This window comes from Heterodontus francisci, chromosome 14 (genome assembly GCF_036365525.1).
Source record: "Heterodontus francisci isolate sHetFra1 chromosome 14, sHetFra1.hap1, whole genome shotgun sequence".
Lineage (NCBI taxonomy): Eukaryota > Metazoa > Chordata > Chondrichthyes > Heterodontiformes > Heterodontidae > Heterodontus > Heterodontus francisci.
In genome coordinates, this window is record NC_090384.1 from 54,609,021 (window position 1) to 54,633,368 (window position 24,348).

General features: G+C 42.7%; 1 protein-coding gene across 6 annotated transcripts in view; it reads left to right on the plus strand.

Annotated features, from left to right (window-relative positions):
• The window catches only part of ush1c (Usher syndrome 1C), a 309,503-nt gene that overhangs the window by 116,740 nt on the left and 168,415 nt on the right, over positions 1-24,348 (plus strand). For all 6 annotated transcript variants that reach the window (XM_068046233.1, XM_068046236.1, XM_068046237.1 and 3 more), the window contains exons 7-11: positions 3,594-3,651; positions 11,969-12,072; positions 12,989-13,073; positions 15,860-15,919; positions 18,408-18,464. In XM_068046233.1, the coding sequence (XP_067902334.1) occupies positions 3,594-3,651; positions 11,969-12,072; positions 12,989-13,073; positions 15,860-15,919; positions 18,408-18,464 (364 nt within the window). The remainder of the gene's footprint in view (positions 1-3,593; positions 3,652-11,968; positions 12,073-12,988; positions 13,074-15,859; positions 15,920-18,407; positions 18,465-24,348) is intronic.

Below are 24,348 nucleotides of genomic sequence, written 5' to 3' on the forward strand. Positions count from 1 at the left end.
ATATACCGCAGGGCAAAAATTATAGCTGGGGGAAAGGAAATTATGATGCGATTAGGCAAGATTTAGGATGGGGAAGGAAACTGCAGGGGATAGGAACAATCAAAATGTGGAGCTTATTCAAGGAGCAGCTACTGCATGTCCTTGATAAGTATGTACCTGTGAGGCAGGGAGGAAGTTGTCGAGCGAGGGAGCCGTGGTTTACTAAAGAAGTTGAAGCGCTTGTCAAGAGGAAGAAGAAGGCTTATGTTAGGATGAGACGTGAAGGCTCAGTTAGGGCGCTTGAGAGTTACAAGCTAGCCAGGAAGGATCTAAAGGGAGAGCTAAGACGAGCAAGGAGAGGACACGAGAAGTCATTGGCGGATAGGATCAGGGAAAACCCTAAGGCTTTCTATAGGTATATCAGGAATAAAAGAATGACTAGAGTTAGATTAGGGCCAATCAAGGATAGTAGTGGGAAGTTGTGTGTGGAATCAGAGGAGATAGGGGAAGCGTTAAATGAATATTTTGCGTCAGTATTTACAGTAGAGAAAGAAAATGTTGTCGAGGAGAATACTGAGATTCAGGCTACTAGGCTAGATGGGATTGAGGTTCACAAGGAGGAGGTGTTATCAATTTTGGAAAGTGTGAAAATAGATAAGTCCCCTGGGCCAGATGGGATTTATCCTAGGATTCTCTGGGAAGCTAGGGAGGAGATTGCAGAGCCTTTGTCCTTGATCTTTATGTCGTCATTGTCGACAGGAATAGTGCCAGAAGACTGGAGGATAGCAAATGTTGTCCCTTTGTTCAAGAAGGGGAGTAGAGACAGCCCTGGTAATTATAGACCTGTGAGCCTTACTTCGGTTGTGGGTAAAATGTTGGAAAAGACAGGATTTATAATCATCTTGAAAAGAATAAGTTCATTAGCGATAGTCAGCACAGTTTTGTGACGGGTAGGTCGTGCCTCACAAACCTTATTGAGTTTTTCGAGAAGGTGACCAAACAGGTGGATGAGGGTAAAGCAGTGGATGTGGTGTATATGGATTTCAGTAAGGCGTTTGATAAGGTTCCCCACGGTAGGCTATTGCAGAAAATACGGAAGTATGGGGTTGAAGGTGATTTAGAGCTTTGGATCAGAAATTGGCTAGCTGAAAGAAGACAGAGGGTGGTGGTTGATGGCAAATGTTCATCCTGGAGTTTAGTTACTAGTGGTGTACCGCAAGGATCTGTTTTGGGGCCACTGCTGTTTGTCATTTTTATAAATGACCTGGAAGAGGGTGTAGAAGGGTGGGTTAGTAAATTTGCGGATGACACTAAGGTCGGTGGAGTTGTGGATAGTGCCGAAGGATGTTGTAGGGTACAGAGGGACATAGATAGGCTACAGAGCTGGGCTGAGAGATGGCAAATGGAGTTTAATGCGGAAAAGTGTGAGGTGATTCACTTTGGAAGGAGTGACAGGAATGCAGAGTACTGGGCTAATGGGAAGATTCTTGGTAGTGTAGATGAACAGAGAGATCTTGGTGTCCAGGTGCATAAATCCCTGAAGGTTGCTACCCAGGTTAATAGGCCTGTTAAGAAGGCATATGGTGTGTTAGCTTTTATTAGTAGGGGGATCGAGTTTCGGAGCCACGAGGTCATGCTGCAGCTGTACAAAACTCTGGTGAGACTGCACCTGGAGTATTGCGTGCAGTTCTGGTCACCGCATTATAGGAAGGATGTGGAAGCTATGGAAAGGGTGCAGTGGAGATTTACTAGGATGTTGCCTGGTATGGAGGGAAGGTCTTACGAGGAAAGGCTGAGGGACTTGAGGTTGTTTTCGTTGGAGAGAAGGAGGAGGAGAGGTGACTTAATAGAGACATATAAGATAATCAGAGGGTTAGATAGGGTGGATAGTGAGAGTCTTTTTCCTTGGATGGTGATGGCAAACACGAGGGGACATAGCTTTAAGTTGAGGGGTGATAGATATAGGACAGATGTTAGAGATAGTTTCTTTACTCAGAGAGTAGTAGGGGCATGGAACGCCCTGCCTGCAACAGTAGTAGACTCGCCAACTTTAAGGGCATTTAAGTGGTCATGAGATAGACATATGGATGAAAATGAAATAGTGTAGGTCAGATGGTCTCACAGGTCGGCGCAACATCGAGGGCCGAAGGGCCTGTACTGCGCTGTAATGTTCTTAAAAAAAAACTTAAACTATAATTCGGTTGGCACCTACAGATGCACGACGCGCCCATGATAGCATGCATATGCAATACACACATGCAAGTAGAGCCAGAAAAGAGCAGAAGAAAGATAAAGTGGAGAGGTTTGAGGCAATATCTGAAGAGTTTGTTACGGTTCTTCGAGCTCACTGCAGAGTCCTTGCTTGTAGGTAATTCTTGCTTTTCGTTGGGAGCTAAAATTCTTCTACCTTATTCACTGTATGAGACTTTTCTCTCGGTGTTCATGTGTCTTCAATGGATTCTGAAGCTGGTGAGAAAGAGATGGGAGCAGATAGGAGAGAGATGTTCTCAGTCCAGGAGCCAGGAGCTTTCTGTCTTCAAACACGCTGTTTCTCTAATTTAAAATTCTCAGTTTAAAATTCTGCAACAGCCAGTTAGTCATGTGACTAAACTGGTCTGACCACATCCGTTCTGTGTATTGGGAGCAGAGACTAGTTCCTTTGTTCCAACGCTGTCTGCTAGTATGCAAAAATGTCTTTCTGGCTAGGGGCCTGGTAATTCCCTGTAATAGGCCCCCTTTTCTTCCCAGCAACAATTTGAAGTTTTATGTCCATGTGGTGAAATTAATGTGCCCCATTCTTGGCAGGTGGGGGCCTGCATGACATTTAGCAAAGGTTGAAAAAATTTCAAATCTGCATTGAAACTTATGGCAGCTGAAACAATTTTTGTTCTCATACATAACCACTTACCTTTTAAATGGTCACGTTCAGCGAAATGTCAGGTTTTCAGCTGCACCTCTAAACCACTACTTGTTCTGGGAGGTTAGGCTAGTTATTTAAGTGACCTTACCTTGCAAAGCTGTGCACAGTCAGCTCAATATGTGGTTGGCTGGCAGCCAGCCATTTCTGACATATCTTGCTGATGTTGCAAAATGTTGCTTAAGATAATTATAAGATCTGAAATTATACCCTTCAAAATAATCCCTGATATTCTGTTAACTGTTTTCATTTTTTTTCATGGGTTTCATTTCTCAGTGGTTATCACTATCCTTCCTGTCTTTGATATGTGATGATGCTTCCACAAAATTTTCATAATTGTTATATATTTACTGATTGCCAGTAAATGCCAGTTACATTCAGTTTACACTGAAGGTAAGAAATGAGGAAATCTGAAACCGAGATTATTTTTGCGTGGAACAGTTCTAGTCTTACCAGTCTGATTTTCTTGTTCTTCCTTTAATGACTGAAAAATTGAAACACACCAGTGATTTGGGTCTTTCATTTACTGATAAATTGACAGGAGTGCAATGATTTATGCTCTTCAATCGCTGATGTGACAGCACACCGATGACTTGTTCATCAGCCACTGACAAGTTGACATGACAGCAGTGACTAATGCTAGAAAGGCACACCAGACAGATGTGAATGGCATTTCAATTTGTTTTTTTTTCTCTAGTTCTTCTGAGGACTCTCTGAAATGGCAGTTTGTGGACCAGTTTGTGTCAGACCCTGGGGTAAGTTGTAGATTCTTTTTTTCAACTGATTTGTTTCCCTTCCTTTCCATTTATGGTCATTGACATCTCTTTGAAAGCCTTCTCTCGCAATGGTCTGCAAATTTGTTTCTATTTTAAATCAAAATTAGTTCCTCTTGTCATGTGTTAAAATAGAAACATCCCTGTGTTAACAAATGTGAGACACATTCTCAGAAGTTGGAAGAGCCAGTAGTAACTTCAATGATGAGATGTTGAAGGTCACTACCTGAAAATAAGTCAAGGACTTTTGAGCAAGTGTGTCTCTATTTGAAAGAGAAGCTGAGATGATATAAAGGATTGAGTAATTGACGTGCATCTGGTGGCTCTTTTTCATGGACAAGGATTCTTTTTCAGAGTAACTGTCATGAAGTAACAGGAGATGTATAATCTATTAAATCAGTGTATAACCCCAAAAGTTGCAAAGTGAAAGTCTTTTGCAATTAATACTCCTCAGACATCCACGTTTACATTCAAGCTATACAGTGGTATGATGGGAGCAAGTTTTTTTTATGTGTGGCACCCCATTTTCAGTGACATAATGGACTGAGAATGCTTCCTATACTTCTCTCATCTTTCCCTATTTTGCAGGATAACAACAGCATCAACCTCAATTTCCACTTATTTAGTCCCTTTAATGTAGTAATGTAGACCCACAGCAATGTGGTTAACTCTTACATGCCCTCTGAAATGGCCTAGCAAGCCACTCAGTTGCACCTAACTGCTACAAAGTCAATAAAAAGGAATGAAACTGGACTGCAAAGTCCTCCTTGCTAACATCTGGGGGCTTGTGCCAAAGTTGGGAGAGCTGTCCCACAGACTAGTCAAGCAACAGCCTGACATAGTCATACTCACAGAATCATACCTTACAATGTCCCAGACACTGCCATCACCATCCCCGGGTATGTCCTCTCCCACTGGCAAGACAGACCCACCAGAGGTGGCGGGACAGTGGTATACAGTAGGGAGGGAGTTGCCCTGGGAGTCCTCAACATCAACTCTGGACCCCGCGAAGTCTCATGGCATCAGGTCAACATGGGCAAGGTAACCTCCTACTGATTACCACCTACCGCCCTCCCTCAGCTGATGACTCAGTACTCCTCCATATTGAACGCCACTTGGAGGAAGCACTGAGGGTGGCAAGGGCTCAAAATGTACTCTGGGTGGGGGACTTCAATGTCCATCACCAAGAGTGGCTCGTAGCACCACTACTGACTGAGCTGGCCGAGTCCTAAAGGACATAGCTGCTAGACTGGGTCTGCGGCAGGTGGTGGGGAAACCAAAACGAGAGAAAAACATACTTGACTTCGTCCTCACCAATCTGCCTGCTGCAGATGCTTCTGTCCATGAATATATTGGTAGGAGTGACCACCGCACAGTCCTTGTGGAGACGAAGTCCCGCCTTCACATTGAGGATACTGTCCGTCGTGTTGTGTGGCACTATCACCGTGCTACATGGGATAGATTTCAAACAGATCTAGCAATGCAAAATTGGGCATTCATGAGGTGCTGTGGGCCATCAGCAGCAGCAGAATTGTACTCAACCACAATCTGTAACCTTATGGCCTGGCATATCCCCCACTCTACCATTACCATCAAGCCGGGAGACCAACGCTGGTTCAATGAAGAGTGCTGGAGGGCATGCCAGGAGCAGCACCAGGCATATCTCAATGAGGTGTCAACCTGGTGAAGCTACAACACAGGACTATCTGTGTGCCAAACTGCGTAAGCAGCATGCGATAGACGGAGCAAAGCGGTCCCATAACCAACGGATCAGATTGAAGCTCTGCAGTCCTGCCACATCCAGCCGTGAATGGTGGTGGACAATTAAACAACTAACTGGAGGAGGTGGCTCCACAATTATCCCCATCCTCAATGATGGGGGAGCTCAGCACATCAGTGCGAAAGATAAGGCTGAAGCATTTGCAACAATCTTCAGCCAGAAGTGCCGAGTTGATGATCCATCTCGGCCTCCTCCTGAAGTCCCCAGCATCACAGATGCTAGACCTCAGCCAATTCGATTCACTCAAGGCAGCATTTGACCGAGTATGGCATCAAGGAACCCTAACAAAACTGAGGTCAATGGGAATTGGGGGGAAAACCCTCCGCTGGCTGGAGTCATACCTAGTGCAAAGGAAGATGGCTGTGGTTGTTGGAGGTCAATCATTTGAGCTCCAGGACATCACTGCCGGAGTTCCTCAGGGTAGTGTCCTGGGCCCAACCATCTTCAGCTGCTTCATCAATGATCTTCCTTCTTCAATCATAAGGACAAAGTGGGGATGTTCGCTACTGATTGCACAATATTCAGCACCATTCATGAAGCCTCAGATACTGAAGCAGTCCGTGTAGAAATGCAGCAAGACCTGGACAATATCCAGACTTGGGCTGATAAGTGGCAAGTAACATTCGTGCCATACAAGTGCCAGGCAATGACCATCTCCAATAAGAGAGAATCTAACCATCTCCCCTTGACATTCAACAGCATTACCATCGCTGAATTCCCCCACTGTCAACATCCTAGCGGCTACCATTGACCAGAAACTGAACTGGAGTAGCCATATAAATACTGTGACTACAAGAGCAGGTCAGAGGCTAGGAATCCTGAGGCGAGTTACTCACCTCCTGATTCCCCAAAGCCTGTCCATCATCTACAAGGCACAAGTCAGGAGTGTGATGGAATACTCTCCACTTACCTGGGTGGGTGCAGCTCCAACAACACTCAAGAAGCTCGTCACCATCCAGGACAAAGCAGCCCACTTGATTGGCACCCCATCTACAAACATTCACTCCCTCCACCACCGATGCACAGTAGCAGCAGTGTGTACCATCTACAAGATGCACTGCAGCAATGCACCAAGGCTCCTCAGGCAGCACCTTCCAAACCTGCGACCTCTACCAACTAGAAGGACAAGGGCAGCAAATACATAGGAACACCACCACCTGCATGTTGCCCTCCAAGTCACACACCATCCTGACTTGGAACTATATCGCCGTTACTTCACTGTTGCTGTGTCAAAATCCTGGAACTCCTTTCCTAACAGCATTGTGGGTATACCTACCCCAAATGGACTGCAGCGGTTCAAGAAGGCAGCTCACCATCACCTTCTCAAGGGCAATTAGGGATGGGCAATAAATGCTGGCCTGGCCAGCGTCGCCCACATCCCATGAATGAATAAAAAAAAAAGTAATACCTCAGGAAGTCCCTAATGCCTTTCCAACCAATGAAGTAAATTTGAAGTGTAACTATTGTTGTAATGTAGGAAAGTATGCATATGGGAAAAAATAGATGAAAAAAGAATAGAAGAGATGACAGAAAACAAGGTGAAAAGATAGCTTTCACAAGGCTTTTAAAGGTGATGACAGAAGTATCTGAAGACCAACAAAAAGGAGATACAATAGTAAATGCTTGCACCAAAATTTATTTTGACCAGCAGCTTTAAAACATCATCAGAGGAAAGAGGAGAGAACTGAGAGGCATTTTATAAAAGTTAGGATTATATCACAATTCAGAGGAATATACGTCCAACACTTTTTGTATAAATGACTCCTAATGTAATTTACTGGTGTATCATTTGTTCTCCTATTGAAAATGCAACTAAAATCATAATTTTTTTTTTAACTTATCTGTGTGTGTACTGAACCAGATTTTCAATTTCGGCACCATTGTAATATGAAAAAATATGCACTCATTGATGTTTTAATTATTTACTATAAATCAGGGCTCTGTTTCTGTGTTGCTTTGAGGACTTGCTTTGATTGGACAAATGGTTGTGTCATACTAGTTGGCATTCTATATAACCGTAACCCACCACTAACAGTGGCAATGGAGCATGTGTCTCACTTAGTTCTTGAGTGATTTAATTATTATTTTCCCCTTTACTATCTATTCTCTTGTGTGAAGTTTATTAGTAACATTTGCATGGCTTTTTGTAAAAAGAAAGAAATTTACAAAAAATTTGAAAATGCAGTCTTTGATAGTGTTGTATATGAGTACTCTCTCCATGCTGTATGTAACAAGATATCTAAGTATCTCAAGAAGGTCTGTTATGATCCCTGTGGAGACCACCAACAAACAAAAAGAATCAAATCCACCAAATGACCTGAATTTAGGAAACAAAACCGAATGGACAAGATTTTACTTTTATAAATTTTACTTTAGCACTCAAACCAAAACCAACAAAAATTAAGCATGAACTAACTGATAAATACCAGTTGACATATGTATCTCAAAGGTTACACATTAATTAGCAGATGTATCAAAGTCCACAAACAGTCTTATCAGCAAAATGGCGTTGAACAGTTTCACATTGCAAGAAGATTAGGATCTTCCTCAGGTAGTTCTTCAAGTTCTGTCCTCCAGGATGCGGAGACGGAAGTAATGAGTTCCTGTCGACAGCGAGCAATGCAATCTTCCCTTTAATGGTTTGGTTTTGTTCCCTCTTGAACAACCTCTGCCTTGCCCACATGATGGTGTGGCTCCAGTGATAACTTTTCAGTCGCCGAACACAATTGCCATAAGTCAGTCACCAATGGTCAACCCACAGCCTGTCTCTTTAAAACAATCTGGCTGATGTTCCATCTACTGTAGAGTCGCTTACAACTCCTGACATGTCTTCATTTTACCAAAACACACACAGCTTTTTTACTGGCTTAGCTCTCTCTGGTGTTTTCTTGACAAACTGAAACTAAAAACTTCCAGTCAAATGCCCTTACCAAAAAAAAAAAACTTTTGGATCGCAGGACTGTTTGTTTGCCTAATCAGGGTTTGACTTCCAATTGGAAACCCCCAGCCCCAAATCGGGCTGTCTCAAAAACATGAACACAAGCTGTATAGAACTCCGTTTCCATAGGAAGGCCGGAATGTTATGACCCCCGCAGGAGCGGGCTGGAGGCGGGGGAGGGGAGTATCAAATTGAATGGGAGGTGGGGGTGGCATTCCTTGCGTCTTCCCGCCCTGCTGCAATTTTACGAGTGGCGGCGGAGGTGACAAATGGCTTTCCCATCCCAGGCCAGTTAAGGCGCTGAAGTGGCCAATTAATTGCCACATAAGGGCCTCCTCCTGCCGTCACTGGCATATTACCAGCAGTGGGAGGGTGTTTCAGTAGCTGAGAAGGCCACCAAGTAAAACCAGGCAGCCTCCTTGGGGGCTCTGGCGGGGCCCTCCTGTTTGAGCACCTTGTGCCCAATGGAGGGTCCCCCCCTCCTGCGGCACAATGCATCCACACTGCAGCAGCTTATCCCCACCTCTCGAATGATTTCCCCCCCCCCCCCCCCCCCCCCCCCCCCCCAGGTTGCCTCGCCGGGGCCCGGCCAATTTGTCCCTGGTGAGGCCCCACACACTTAACTGTATTCCAGGACTTTGTCCATGTTGCCAGTCCTGGCTGGGTGCAGTCCCAGGAGTGGCCACTGACCTCAGTGGCACTGCTGTGTATGAAGAGCTGCTGGCCCGCTGATTGGCTGGCAGCTCTCGGAGGTGGGACTTCCTGCCTCAGAGGGGCAGATGCCCCGGCTGAGGCCAATTAAGGGCCTGGGCCACATAAAATAATGGCAAGGCTTCCAGGCCCTGCGGAAGCGATGTCACCAATGACTTTTTCTGCAGGTGGGTGGGGCCTCCAGCACAACATAAAACTCCTGGCCAAAGATTTCATAACAGACCTTTGATGAGAAACTCCAACCATATTTAGCAACTTCTATGAACTCCAAAGGAATATTTGTTGAAAGTGAAGTACTCAGCACTAGTATATTGTTACGACCAATTAGGACAAAGGCCCCAATCAAAATATGTGATACTGATTGCAGCGGGTGCAACGCACTGTCAATTCAATCCCATTGCTCCACAGGTCACACAATATTTCTTTAAGCTGTCCAAATTTATATAGGGCCTGATGAGCTACATCCCAGAGTACTTAAGCAAGTGGCCCTAGGAATAGTAGATGCATTGCTGGTCATTTTTCAAAATTCTATAGACTCTGGAACAGTTCCAGTGGATTGGAGGGTAGCTAATGTAACCTCACTATTTTAAAAAGGAGGTAGAGAGAAAACAGGGAATTATAGACTGGATAGCCTGACATCAGTAGTGGGGAAAATGCTAGAGTCCATTATAAAAGATGTAATAGCAGAGCACTTGGAATACAATGACAGGATCGGACAAAGTCAACATGGATTTACGAATGCTTGACAAATCTAATGGAATTTTTTGAGGATGTAACTAGTAGACTAGATAGGGGAGAGCCAGTGGATGTGGTGTATTTGGACTTTCAGAAGGCTTTCGATAATTTCCCACATTAGCAAAATTAAAGCACGTGGGATTGGGGGTAAGGTACTGACATGGATAGAGAACTGGTTGACCGTCAGAAAACAAAGAGTAGGAATAAACGGGTCTTTTTCCGAGTGGCAGGCAGTGACTAGTGGGATACCGCAGGGATCATTGCTAGGACCCCAGCTATTGACAATATATATTAATGATATAGATGAGGGAATTAAACGTAATATATCCAAGTTTGCAGACGACACACAGCTGGGTGGGAGTGTGAGCTGTGAGGAGGATGCAGAGAAGCTCCAGTGTGCTTTGGACAGGTTGAGTGGGCAAATACATGGCAGATGCAGTATAATATGGATAAATGTGAGGTTATCCACTCAGGTGGCAAAAACAGAAAGGCAGATTATTATCTGAACGGTGATAGATTGGGAAAGGGGGAGGTGCAGCGAGACCTGGGTGTCCTTGTGCACCGGTCGCTGAAAGTAAGCATGCAGGTGCAGTAGGCAGTTAAGAAAACAAGTGGTATGTTGGCCTTCATAGCGAGAGGATTCAAGTACAGGAGCAAGGATGTCTTGCTGCAATTATACAAGGCCTTGGTGAGACCACATCTGGAGTATTGTGTGCAGGTTTGATCTCCTTATCTGAGGAAGGATGTTCTTGCTATGGAGGGAGTGCAGCGAAGGTTCACCAGACTGATTTGTGGAATGGCATGACTGACGTATGAGGAGAGGTTGAGTCGATTAGGCTTAGCATTCGCTAGAGTTTAGAAGAATGAGAGGGGATCTCGTAGAAACCTACAAAATTCTAACAGGACTTGACAGACTAGATGCAGGAAGGATGTTCCCGATGGCAGAGGAGTCCAGGACCAGGGGTCATAGTCTAAGGATAAAGGGTAAAGGGGTAAGCCATTTAGGGCTGAGATCAAGAGAGATTTTTTCACCCAGAGAGTGGTAAACCTGTGGAATTCTCTACCATGGAAAGCAGTTGAGGCCAAATCATTAAATATATTCAAGAAAGAGTTCGATATAGTTCTTCGGGCTAAAGGGATCAAGGGATACAGGGAGAAAGCCGGAACAGGGTACTGAGTTTGGATGATCAGCCATGATTATATTGAATGGCGGAGCAGGCTCAAAGGGCCGACTAGCCTATTCCTACTCCTATTTTTCTATGATTCTATGTTTCTAAATCAGAAAAAGCAGCCAAATTGAACAATCTAGTAACCCCCGAATGAAATGAACCAAACCAGGTATCTTTACAGATCAGCAAATGAACTAAAAACAACTAAAATCTTAAACACTACTAAGATAACCAATATCTAAAGATCTTCTAACTTATTTAAAAATCTGACTCCCGCATTCACATACATATGCTCTGTTTTAAATTAGCTGACCGAAAAATAGAAAAAAATAAAGTCTTTGCAGATTACGATCCTGATAAATGGAGTTTTCCAATACAACAGTCAAAGTTCACTTGCAGTCTTCCAAGACACAATGAAACAGAAGATCCTTCCAAAGATAGGGGTTCAACAGTTTGCTTGTTGTAATATTAAACTTTTTTTTTCCCAGCGATAAAGACAGCAGATCTGAATAATTTGGTGTGAAAGAAAAAAGCCTTTTTTCTTATTTCTTTATGGAATTAATTTGGTTTGAAGCTTTGTAGGATTTTGAGAGAGAAACAGCACAGCTTTGTTTAAATTGTCTCAGAGAGCCCTCCTTCCTACACTTGCTGGAACAGTCTCTCAACTGACTGCTGTTCATCTAATTTTTAGAAGTGAAATTGCAACATTGACTCTCTGTCCTCTCTGTCTCTCTGTGGCTGCTGCTTGACAACCAACATGCACTTTGGCTCACTGAGCTTCTGGAACTTGCTGCCTTAAAGATGTACTGATCTTTTACAGTCTTAGTGGTGCACCGCAATATTTCCGAGGAGAGAACAAAAAAAACACAGAACTGTGACAATATCTTATTTACACCAATATCATGAATGTTGATCTACTCAAAGTCTGAATTTTTTTCTGAGAATTTATTCCTATTCTTGTTGTAGGATGGAACGATCAGCGTAGCTGGCCTGGCTTCACTGGGAAGCAAGGAAATAAAGGAGAAGAAAGTCTTCATCAGTTTAGTTGGTACAAAAGGAATGGGATGCAGGTAAGTCATTCTTTGGGCTGGATTTTAAAGCCTCTCTGATGCCAGGAACGGTGGCGGGTTGGGGGGCAATGAAGACAGGAACGGAGGTAGGACCCGTACTGATCTCTGCAGTGGTGGAGAGGCCTCGTTGGGACCACCCCACTGCTAGGCGATGGGACCCGCATCAAAATATGTTAATGCCTATTTACCATGAAGGCCACAAAAATTCTGCCAGCAGGTTTCAGTCTTTATTCTGGCAGCTGGCAATGCTGTCCCTTCGAATCTCCATTTGGGGAAATGAGGCATGACACCTGTGGGGAGGGGTGAGGAGGTAATTTTCTCTGTGCAGGAGGGGGGCAGTGGGATTACAATGCTTCAGATTGGCCGGGGAGGCTGATGGGAAGGGGTAAAGGACAAAAATTCAGAACTTTGCTGGGGGAGGGTGTGGTGGGGGGTGCGGGGTTGGGGGTTCGGCTCAAATTTTCACGTTCGGTATTCCGTGGGGGAGGAAAGGGCAGGAATGATTTGTAATGCCACTGGTGGGGGTGGGAGAGAACATAGAAAACTTATTTCATTCGTTTTTAAAAACTTAACATCCTACGTACCTTTAAATTTTAAATCCACATTGAGAGCTGTAAGGCCTTTAAAAATGGCGCCGGCGCCTGTGCATTGGCACCAGATGCCATTGTCTGGCGGTTCGCTCGCCCCCTCCACGTCATTGTGGGGGGGTGGGGTGGCTCCGCAACATGGGTCCCATGTGTGTGGTCTGCATTTTTTTACTCTTCAAATGTAGCCCCTTTTGTCAATTTCTCAGCCAAAAAAAAACTTTCTTATGCAGGTTGCACCTTTCACCTTTACCATTAATTATTGAAGGCATTATTTTATTTACTCTGTGGATCCTTTACACTGTACTCTCTCTCTCTGCCTTCTAATGTAGCATTTCTAGTGGTCCAACCCAGAAACCAGGAATCTTTATCAGCAATGTGAAACCAGGGTCTGTATCTGCAGAAGTAGGCTTAGAGGTGAGTGAATCACACAAATAGAAATAGATATTTGCTCTTGGCTTCTTTATCTGATAAGCTATTATGCCTAAAACTACTTTTACTTTGACTCTACTGGAAGCAGTGGAAAATGTAAACTGTTAGGGTGAGAAATCAATTAGAACACCATTCCACTGTGAATAAAATAATATTTTTATTTTACATAAAATAAATGGGCAGTCTTGAGTAAGTTTAGACTTGTTTGCAGCCCCTGGGCTGATTTAGACCAATAGATTTGTATGTAGCACAATCACCAGCGTTCATGTAACATGCCTTAGTAAAACAAATGGTATCTGATCTCTGAGGGATGTGTGCTTATAAATAAATTCTGGCCTATAATGGACAGATTTTAAATGTCCTGAATGGCATGCACAATTTACTACATGTTAATAGCAATTACAGATAATATACAAACTACCTTTTACAATATTATATATCAAATGCCATTCAGGACATCTAAACTTGTTTGTCACTGCATTATTGCAGTGAGCTTTATCTAGACTGATAGTGACTTTTATTCAGACTAACGGTGGCTTTATTCATCAATCATATGCTAACATACTAAAATGTTGCAAGCTGCTTCATAGATGCATAACCTAGAAAACTAAATGTGGTGACAAAGAAGCAGATATGAAGAGGCATAACCAGAAAGCTTGGGCAATCTATTGTCAGTCCTATATCTCATCTATATGCTGTCCCTTGGCAATATCATCCAATAACACATCAGGTTCCACATGAACACACAAGATATTAGCTCTACCTCACCACCACATCTCCTGACCCCTCTACTGTCTCTAAATTGTCAAACAGCTTCTCCAACATCCAGTACTGGATGAGGAGAAATTTCTTCCAATTAACTATTTGGAAGACCAAAGCTATTGGGCAAGATTTTAACTAATTCAAAACCCATCCATGTGCACAGGGCCAAAATCAGGCCCATTGTCTTTGGTCCCCATCACAAACTCCGTTCCCTAGCCACCGACTCTATCCCTCTCCCTGGAAACTGTCTGAGGCAGAACCAAACTGTCTGTAACCATGGTGTCATATTTAACCCAGCGATGAGCTTTCAACCACATATCTGCTCCATCACTAAGGCTGCTTATCCCACCTCCATAATATCGCCCAACTCCGTCCCTGCCACAGCTCGTCAGCTGCTGAAACCCTCATCCATGCCTTTGTTATTTCTAGACTTGATTATTCTTTAGAACACCTGTCCAGTCTCCCACGTTGTATCCTTGGTAAACTTGAGATCATCAAAAACTCTGCTGCCCATATCCTAGCTTGCACCACCGAGTCCTGTTCACCCATCACTTCTGTGCTCACTGGCCTACACTGGCTTCCGGCCAACCAATGTCTTAAATTTCAAAATTCTCATCCTTGTTTTGAATTCCTTCCTTGGCCTTGTCCCTACCTATCTCTGCAATTTCCTCAAGCCCCACAGCCCCATGAAAAATCTGAGCTCATCTAATTCTGGTCTCTTGATCATCCCTGATTTTAATTGGTCCATCATTGGTGGCTGTGCCTTGAGCTGCCGAGGCCTGAAGCTCTTGAATTTCCTCCCTAAACTCCTCTGCCTCTCTATATCACTGTTTTCTTTGGGTCTGGTGCATTGAGCAGGTGTGAGGCTAATGGTGCAGTTGGTGGGATGTGGCATTTGAAGATGAAATCACTGACCTTGACCACTCGTGTGAGCTCATTGAACTTGCCGCACTGCATCCCAGTCCTCGGGACTTTACTGCTGGCATTGACTGCCACAGCTATCTGCCAATGCCTTCTCACTGTTTGTCTGGAGGGCTGCTAGGTGCTGTGGATGCCCAACCCCTCTCCTCCTCTTCACCTCCTCCAGCAAGGCATCCACTGCAGCCTTGGAGCATGCTCTCTGTCCTGTTGCATCATAAGTTGCTCTTCCTTTTGCTCAGGTTCTGTTCCACAACAGTTCCAACCTCTCTTTAGGAGTTGCAGGCTGGCTTTTAGTAGTACAGGCTATTATTAAGTGGTGCTGGTCTTGCACAAACTTGGGGCCTCTGCTGGTGTGTGTCGCCATTCAACAGTGCATTCAGTATTGGTTGCACACAGAAATCATCAACATTATTTAACCAGCAGTACGACATTGGCATGCTGCTTGCATCAGAACTAATGGGTGCAGGTTAATACTGCATTATGATCCACAAGCCTGTTTTCAGGGGCTGTTGAATTTAGCCCCCAGTGTATTTTGAAACTGATACTTGGTGGAGCTAATTAACTATCATAGGGATGGGTTGAATGGCGAATTCTCTGCCACAAACCATTGCTGAAGCAGAATACATAAATTATTTCAAAATGAAGCTAAATAGGAGCTTGTGGAGTAGAATATTAAAGTATATGCTGGCTAAGCAAGAGAATGGGATTGGACGTGGCAGTTTATGTAGACAAGCTGGGCCAAATGGTCTTATCCTGTGCTGTAACGTTCTGTGAAATATATCTCTTGGCTTTGTGGTATCTCCTAAACCACTCAATGTGTTATATCCTTGTAATTTGTTCTTCTTTAAATGTAATCCTCTTCATACCTTGTCATGTTTCAAATTTATGCTAGACTTTTGAGAATTAATCCATTCTGATTTATGAGTATTTTTGTGTCATTATGTTGTATCTGATGATTAATATGGAGGCACCTTATGCGTAGCATCGTTCGGAACATCACCCAATTAAATAAACAATGACATCTTGCAATGTTTAAAAATAGATTGCCAATCTATGCTTATATATCATGCTTCTCTGTTTAAATGCAGGTTGGAGATCAAATTATAGAAGTAGATGGAGTAGATTTTACAAATGTGGATCACAGAGAGGTAAAAAAATTGACTTTTTTCAAGAAGAAATTTATTTGTATTTTATCCCCAACCACAATAATTATGACATGACAGGCTTGCTAAATGAATATAATAAGGGTATAATTTTAACCCAACCTGCCTGTTGGGAAACTGATGGGATTGGATGAAAGACTGATTTTATATCCTGCCCAATTTTACTCTCCAAGAAGCCAATGGAGAGCAATATTGGGCAGGGTATAAAAACTTGCATTTCACCTGATCCCATGTGTTTTCCACCTAGGGAGCGAGGTTAAAATTACTCCCCTTTGTATCTATTTTCACAATAGAGGAAAAGTAGATAATACCACCAATACAAAGGAAGCTTAATAAATCAAGCAGAGGATCTTATTGGTTTTAATATGTTTTTAAAAAATTATAATTGAGAAAATAATAATGCTTAAGATAGACAAATCTCCAGGACCTGATGGTTTCCACCCAGGGTGTTAAAGTAAGTTTGCGATGAAACTGCATTTTCCACCATTTTCCAAAGCTCTCTAGATTTGGAAAGTTTAGCTTTAAATTGGAAAATTGCAAATGTTAGTCTATCATTTAAGAAAGGCAGGAAAGTTAAGAAATGAGGAAACTACTAACCTGTCAATTAAACTTTAGATGTGATGAAGTTACTGGTATCTATCATCAGGGAATAAATCAAATTTCAATATGTTAGGAGTACACTGAACACCTGTAGTAGCAACTACTAAGAGGTAGGTATCAGATAAATGTTTTGCCATTTCTGTGTTTAGGATACATATTTTGTTGTATATAAGATGATGGTTTAGTTATATATACCAAAACATAGGACACATTCAAGCCCTGAAAGCATTGCAGAGAAGACCTCTGTCAAATTGATTCCTCATATCCGAGTCCTGAGGTTTGAAGAAAAAGTGGAGCTATTTGTGTTTTTCATCTTTAAGTGCAGATGTTCTAGTTGGATTCCCTTGGATCTCAGGTCAATGAGGAGTTCCTAGGGGTCATCACAAATATGTCTGACTGACATAGTTCTTATTTTTTCTCTATTTATTGACTAACTAGTACATTATTCTGTTGCTGCATACTAACAAAACATTTTCTGCAGTGGTAGCATTGTTTCCTTTGGATACTTGACACTGCCATTAGAAGTTATGAAAGGGGGTCCCCATGAGTGTATTAGCATTTGCAGGGAATTCTCAGTAGTGTTTTAATATTAGTAGTAGTTCTCACACAAAAAAGTTTGAAAACTACGATCTTATAGAGAGAGAGTAGATGGTATAAAAATGGTAGATTTGAAATGCTATGCCAAATAAATCATGGGAAGGGAACATTAGTCCCAATTATTCAACAGCAAATTTAGGATTGATATTAGAAAGCTTTCGTCACACAAAAACTGATCAACATATGCAATGAATTTCTCAATCATTTAAGCAACAGTCGGTTGCCTTGATACAGGCAGTGCAGAGTTCTTAAGGTGATTGGCTAAGATGAGCTAATTGACCTACTCATATATATGTATCTGAGGGCAACATGGAGCCGACAGCATAATTCGGAACTGCTGGTTCTGAGTTGCTGTCAAGGTTTAATTGAAAGTGACATTTTATGAGGTACTCACTTGCCACGAACAGTGTATAAGTTGTGTTTAATGAGAAATAACATAAAATTCAGAACATTCTTTGAAAGTTATGTTTTGAGGAAATAATGCGATACCAAACATTTTCGTCTTGATTTTAACCTGGAGAGGAATTCAGGTGGATAGGTGGGGGCCGAGGGGAGTGGCAACCCACTTCCGCCCCCACCCCCCAACCCAACCTCAACAGCATGTGGGCTGGCTCCGATGCCTCAGCTGCATGCTGCCAGTCAGCTTGGTGCTCCCATCCCCTCTCCCCCACGCCAACCAAAATGGGTGGGAAGCTGGCCAGCAGGTGAGCGGGGAATTTCAGTTGATAGGAAAGTTTGCCGGCAACATGGTAAGTTTGCAGGGAGTGGGTTTCAGAAGGGTCTTGAAGAAAGGGGCTTACGGGACAGGGGAGCCTTTAAATTTTCCTTGTGGAGCCTGGAGGAACATTCCTTTTGCTCCTGGCCCCACAGGGCAAGTAAAAAAAAAAAACCTTACCTGAAATTGTCTCTTCTGGTCCTGGATCCTCTTTCTGTTGTCTTCACCTGACAGGAAAGCCACAAAGTCTTGACCCCTCAGGCTACAGTTAAAGTTGCAGTCGGGGCCCAATGATGTCATCAGACCCTGATCTGCATTTTTAAAGAAAGGCCTCACTGCCTTCATGCCGTTGTCCTTGATGCCTGCTCAGAAGAGTAGATTATAATAGAAGATGGCGGGATATGTGCGGAAGCATAAATCATCCAGCTGACTTTAATTGCCTGCCCTCCTGTCCGATTTCTGCAGCATGGGTAGAAATATCGTTACTCGTTCTGCCTTGTGACAAAAAAGAGAAGTAAGCTTGTTTTGAAATGATTTGTAAATCTGTTTTTTCTGCAACAGGCTGTTCAAGTGTTGAAAGGCAGCAGGAGCCTGACTATCGTTGTGCTTACTGGAGCAGTAAGTATTAAACATGTTGAGAATAGCAAGAACAAAATTGGTGATTTAAAATGTTAATAGGGGATCATGTTAAAGGATGTGCTGTAACTTTGTCAGTAATATAGATTGTTGTATTCAAAGTTGCATGCTGTATAATTTACTAAGAATTTTTGACCTGCGAGAAGAAAGTTGGTGGTAACAAGTTGCATAAGAGGATATTTTTGAAGGAAAACATGGGCAGAATAAAATAATTATTTAAAAAAAAACTCTGTGTCACCTAAAACTCAGTCTTTATGTTAAAGCTGCACGAGGAATCAAACTCAAGTTTTAAAAGTACGAACATAGGAATATACAAAATCAGGAAAAGGTCTGTTGTTCCATCAAGCTTGCCGCACACCATGATGGCTGGAGCGTGGTGACTGAACTCTACCTCCCTCCCTATACTTTTGAGGAGATGTCTGCAAAGTAGGTTTAATAGTTAAAATAGACCAGAAAGGCTACACACACTCTCCCAGCCCCCAAAAATCTGATTCTTGGTCTGTCATCTTACGATCGCTTTTCCAAGTCCACAATATCCTTCATAATATTGAAAGAGGGGGAAGGGTTTTTTCTAATTCCATGAACTAAAAATTGATGAGGCCAGGGACTAGGTTTACAATGTCAGAGGACTGAATACCCCTCTTTAAAAATCCACTTATCTAATGAGCAGTTTCATATCCTTATATTTCCTACCTAACATTATTGTGGAACAGCATCATATAAAGACTGCAATGATTGAAGGAAAAGACTATTACCATCTTCTCAAGAAAACCAGAAATGTGTAATACATGTGGCCTTATCCTCAGTGCTGCCAAGCTTTCGAGAACAAATTTTTTAAAACTTCCGTACTACTCAGCAGTGTTTGAATACAACTGATATTAAAATCAAATAGTCTGTTGTTGATCTCATGAAGAATTTGAGATGCCTTCTGTTTGGAATAATAATTCCTCATTTAAATAAAATCATTCCCACGTTATCATTGACCTACTTACTAGATATTTTCAAATGTTAATAAGTAAATTAAACTGCTTTCTGATTTTCCTTATATTCTTTTTGACCTTTGTGATGTTTTGCAATATGGGTCTTCAAATGGGTTCTCATTAAAAAAAAAAGGTAAACTGCTCTATCTCCCATGGCATTGCAAATAGGGAGCCAAAACCAAGGATAGTTTTCAGGAGAAGCAAGGTTCGTCAGCAGGGGATAATTGAACCAGCATATGCAATGATAATTTAGCTCCATTTTAAACTCATTCACTCCACTTATTTTTATATTTCCATTTTAAATTTCTATGTCTACATTTATAATGGAAATGCATGTGTAAACTATATATGCTGTAAATGCACCCTCCTGCCAGTGGAATATGTTGACAGGAACTGCGTGCAGACAGATTCTTAACATATCACTATTCGATCTCCCATGGAGTAACCCACCATGAGTTGAAGGATACAGTCTGCCACTCCTGGAGATGTTGATGCTGCTGTCGTCGGCTGCTTTGTGTGCTGTAAACTGCTACTGTGCAGCTCCTTTCTCATGACGCTACCTTGGTGGAGAGGACATGATCAGCTCCCAGGTGGAACAGTTTTTCATGGCGTAAACCACAACTAATTGGTGTTTTAAGCTTGAAAGAATTTTTTTTTTAAAAGTGTGTGTCAGAGCTTGGAGGGTAGTAGAACCTATCTGTACGCATCCTCTAGGCAATCAGGTTGTGAAGGAGCAGTTGTGTCTGTCACATGTGGATGTGGCTCTGAGGCTCCATTTAATGGTAGAGTTGAACCTGTAGGTGACACTGATACCTCGACAGCTAGTTGCTGCTCACTTAATATATCATGCTTCAGGGCCTAGCTTTATGAATACTGAAAAATTCATTACACATTAATTTGTTCCATCGGGGCTGGGGGCAGGGTGATGGAGGGAGGTGTTAAATTGGATAACTATCGTATTGTAATAAATTTTTGCATAAGAGAGATTTATCATTTTGTTAATAAGCAGCAAAATATTCTCTATTGCTTTCCCTATATAGGTGTTAAAATAATCTTTAGCTAAATATCAGGAAAACAGTTGTACCAGTTGTATTTTTCTTTGAAAAAGGTGTCAGAACTGTAGTGTAATTTCTAAACCATTTACAGTCTGACCCTTGAGTCATAGACATCATAAGGTCACTAATTACAAATGTAAAGTTGTTTAACAGGCAGGAAGCAGAGAATAGGGCTAAATGGGGCATTTTCAAGTTGGCAGGCTGTAACTGGTGGAATGCGCAAGGATCAGTGCTGGGGCCTCAGCTATTTACAATCTATATTATTGACTTAGACTGAGAATGATATATCCAAGTTTGCTGATGGTACAAAGCTAGGTGGGAATGTAAGCTATGAGGAGGACACGAAGAGGCTTCAAAGAGACATAAACATTAAGTGAATGGACAACAGGTGGCAGATGGAGTATAATATAGGGAAGTGTAAGGTTATTCAGTTTGGTATTAAGAATAGAAAAGCAGAATTTTCTTAAAAGGTGTGAAACTTGTAAATGTTGATGTTCATTGAGACTTGGGTGTCCTCACACAAAGAACACTGAAAGCTACATGCAGGTACAACAAGCAATTAGGAAGACAAATGGCATGTTGGCCTTTATTGCACGGAGATTCAAGTGCAAGGATAAGGAAGTCTTGCTACAATTGTATTGGGCTTTAGTGAGACCATACCTGGGGTACTGTGTGCAGTTTTGGTCTCCAGATCTAACGAAGGATATACTTGCCATGGAGGTGGTACAGCAAAGGTTTACCAGATTGGTTTCTGAGTTGAGAGACCGAGTAAATTGGGCCCATACTCTCTGGAGTTTATGAGAATGAAAGGTGATCTCATTGAAACATGCAAGATTTTGAAGGGGCTTGAAGGGTAGACATTGAATGGTTGTTTCCCCTGGCCAGAGAATCTAGAGCATGGGGGCACAGTCTTAAGATAAAAGGTTGATCATTTAGGATTGAGACGAGGAGAAATTTCTTCACTCAGAGGGTCACGAATCTTTGAAATTGTCTACCCCAGATGGTTGTGGATGTTTCATTGCTGAGATGGAGAGATTTTTGGTGTCTCAGGGAATCAAAGGATATGGGGAATTTGTGGTAAAGTGGAATTGAGGGTGAAGATCAACAGAGCAGGCTTGAGGGGCTGTATGGTCTACTCTTGCTCCTATTTCTTATGATTTTAGGTTTACAAGAAGTTTATAATACTTGAAATCCAACTTATTAATAAAAATCAATTTTGGTTGTTTAGTAAACTTCTCAAAGTAATTAATTTATTTAAAAAAACCATCAGTGGTGTCTTTGGCACTATTACATCCAGCTTTCTGTGTTGTAGGTGGCTGAAGTGTGGATCCAAGCTTGAAAACAATGTAAACAGAGCAACTGTAAAATAACACATTTCAAATATCAAGAAATAGTAACAAATAAATACAACTCATTCCTCAAACATGTTGTCGGGGTGGGGGAGTCGTTGGGATTGATAAAAATGGGCAGGCTGGAGCAGAGAGAGGAAATTTCCGACCAGCAGCTGTCAGGGCATCTGCATTGCAATGAGTGAAGGCAGGAGTAACAAGATGGCAGCAAATTTGGGAAGAGTGGGAGTATAGCAGGGAAATTGAGCAGACTTGGGAATAGTGAAGAGGGCAGTAGCAAACTTCAAGAGGACAAAGAGAGACTGGTGGCTGACACATGGCAGATGAAATTTAATGCAGAGAAGTGTGAAGTGATATGTTTCGGAAAGAATGATGAGAGACAATATGAACTGATTGGTACACTTTTAAAGTGAGTGCAGGAACAGAGAGACCTGGAGGTTCACATACAAAATCTTTGAAGGTGTCAGGACAAGTTACTAAGGATATGGGGATCCTAGGCATCATCATTGGAGGCATGGAGTACAAAAGCAAGGAAGTAATGTTAAACCTTTACAAATTGCTGCTTAGTCCTCAGCTGGAGTATTTTATCCAATTCAGAGCACAATACTTTAGTGAAGATGTTAAGGCCTTGGAGAGAGTGCAGAGGAGATTTATTAGAATTGTACCAGGTTTGTGGGACTTCAGTTATGTGGAGAGACTAAAGAAGCAGGGATTGCTTTCCTTCCAGCAGAGAAGATTAAGGGGAGATTGACAGAAATGTTCAAAATTTTGAAGGATTTTGACAACTAGATAAGATAGAAAGTGTTTCCACTAGTAGGAGGTTGGTAACTAGACACAGATTTAAGATAATTGGCAAAAAAAACATGGGGAGATGAGGAGAACTTTACTCATCAAATTGTTATGATCTGGAAAGTACTGCTTGAAAGGGTGATGGTAGCGAATTGAATAGTGACTTTCAAATGGCAATAGGGTAAATACACATAAAGGAAAAATGCAGGACGATGGGTAGAGGAAGGGTGTAGGAGTAATTGGATAACTCTTTCAAGGAGCCTAATGCTTCCTTCTGTGCTGTATGACTATGATATCTGAACTGATGTAGCTGGGAAGGTCTGTGTCTTTTTGTGTATATAATTACCTGATAAAAGACAGCCAAATTTATCAGAGATCATTTCTGTTAAAGGGTCAAGCTTAAGGCATGAATTGGATCTGTAGTGCCACTGGAGATGGCTCTGTGGAAGCCAAGTGCCTTCCTGTGGGTGAGCGCTGCACTGCCAGCTGCTTCCGACAGCCCTGTGCGGCGCACCATGTTGAGAAAGTCCTTGTGTGGCCGGCGACTCCATGCGCCAGAAGCACCTGAACTGATGCTATCATTATGTTACTCTGCCCTGTCAGCTGATGTGACACTCAACTTGCAAATTTGAACCACGCAAATACATTGGATGAATTCGCTTGTCACTTACCAAAGATCAAAACTCAGTAGCAAGAGGGGCCAGCACATGTATTACTTAAAGGGCCAGGCACCCAAATTGCAAATAAGGTAATTTTGAATAACCTGCTATTGCAAAGACATTGGAAGTACTCTGGAGTGTTTTTGGACGTGTTGTGGTGAGTTCCTGTATTTGACAGAGAGTGTTATTGCATCCTCACACGGAGAGCGAAGGATTTGGTGACTTGTCCATACAAAGGCTGCAACAGATATGGAAGCTGCAGTTGCATTGCTTCTTCTGGGTCTGCTGCAGGACAGGGAGATGGAGCAGAGGCTGTAGAGTGGGGAAGCTCTGCACGATGCCCTCTGCCAACTTGTAGTCAGACTCCTCCATGCTCCTTGACAATAACAGGAGGTTGTCTAGTAGGCCAGCCAATACACCCAGCATCTTGGTGTGCATGCCCATCAGCATTCTCCTATATGCTGTCCCATTGAGGTCCTCATCTGAGTCACCTGCAGCAGAGATTTTCTAGGACCTCAGCCTCCAGACAGCTGGCAAACGAAACACCCAGGCTGCAGCCCACTCATGTCCAGTGACTCACCACATGCTGATTCCCACTCTGTACAGGCCTCCAAAGTACTTGCAATGTCAATATCTGAGCTGTTGGCTGAGTGGCAGATCAAGTGATGGGGACTTTTCATCAGTGCAATGCTGTTGCTCTTTCTTCTCATGGGGCTGCTGTGGCTGAGCAGACTGCAGTTCATGGGTGTGTGAATTCAGGAAATCAGAAGGGGAAAGTTGGGGTGTGGGAAGTGAGGTTAATGGGATGGAAAACAAGAGTTCCATGGTGACACCATCAGCAGCTTGCTCATCATGTCAGATAACTGGATGAAAGTGAGCTGGAAGTTGAGAAGAGGCATAAGGTAGAAACATACCATGATTCTCATGTAACTGTCCTTATAATGTGGAAAGCCATCTCCTCTGTAGGGCTCAGGAGAAGCAGGCGTCCTTGTCCCTGCAAGTTCTGCTCTGCTCCTTTCTATTGTGCACCACCT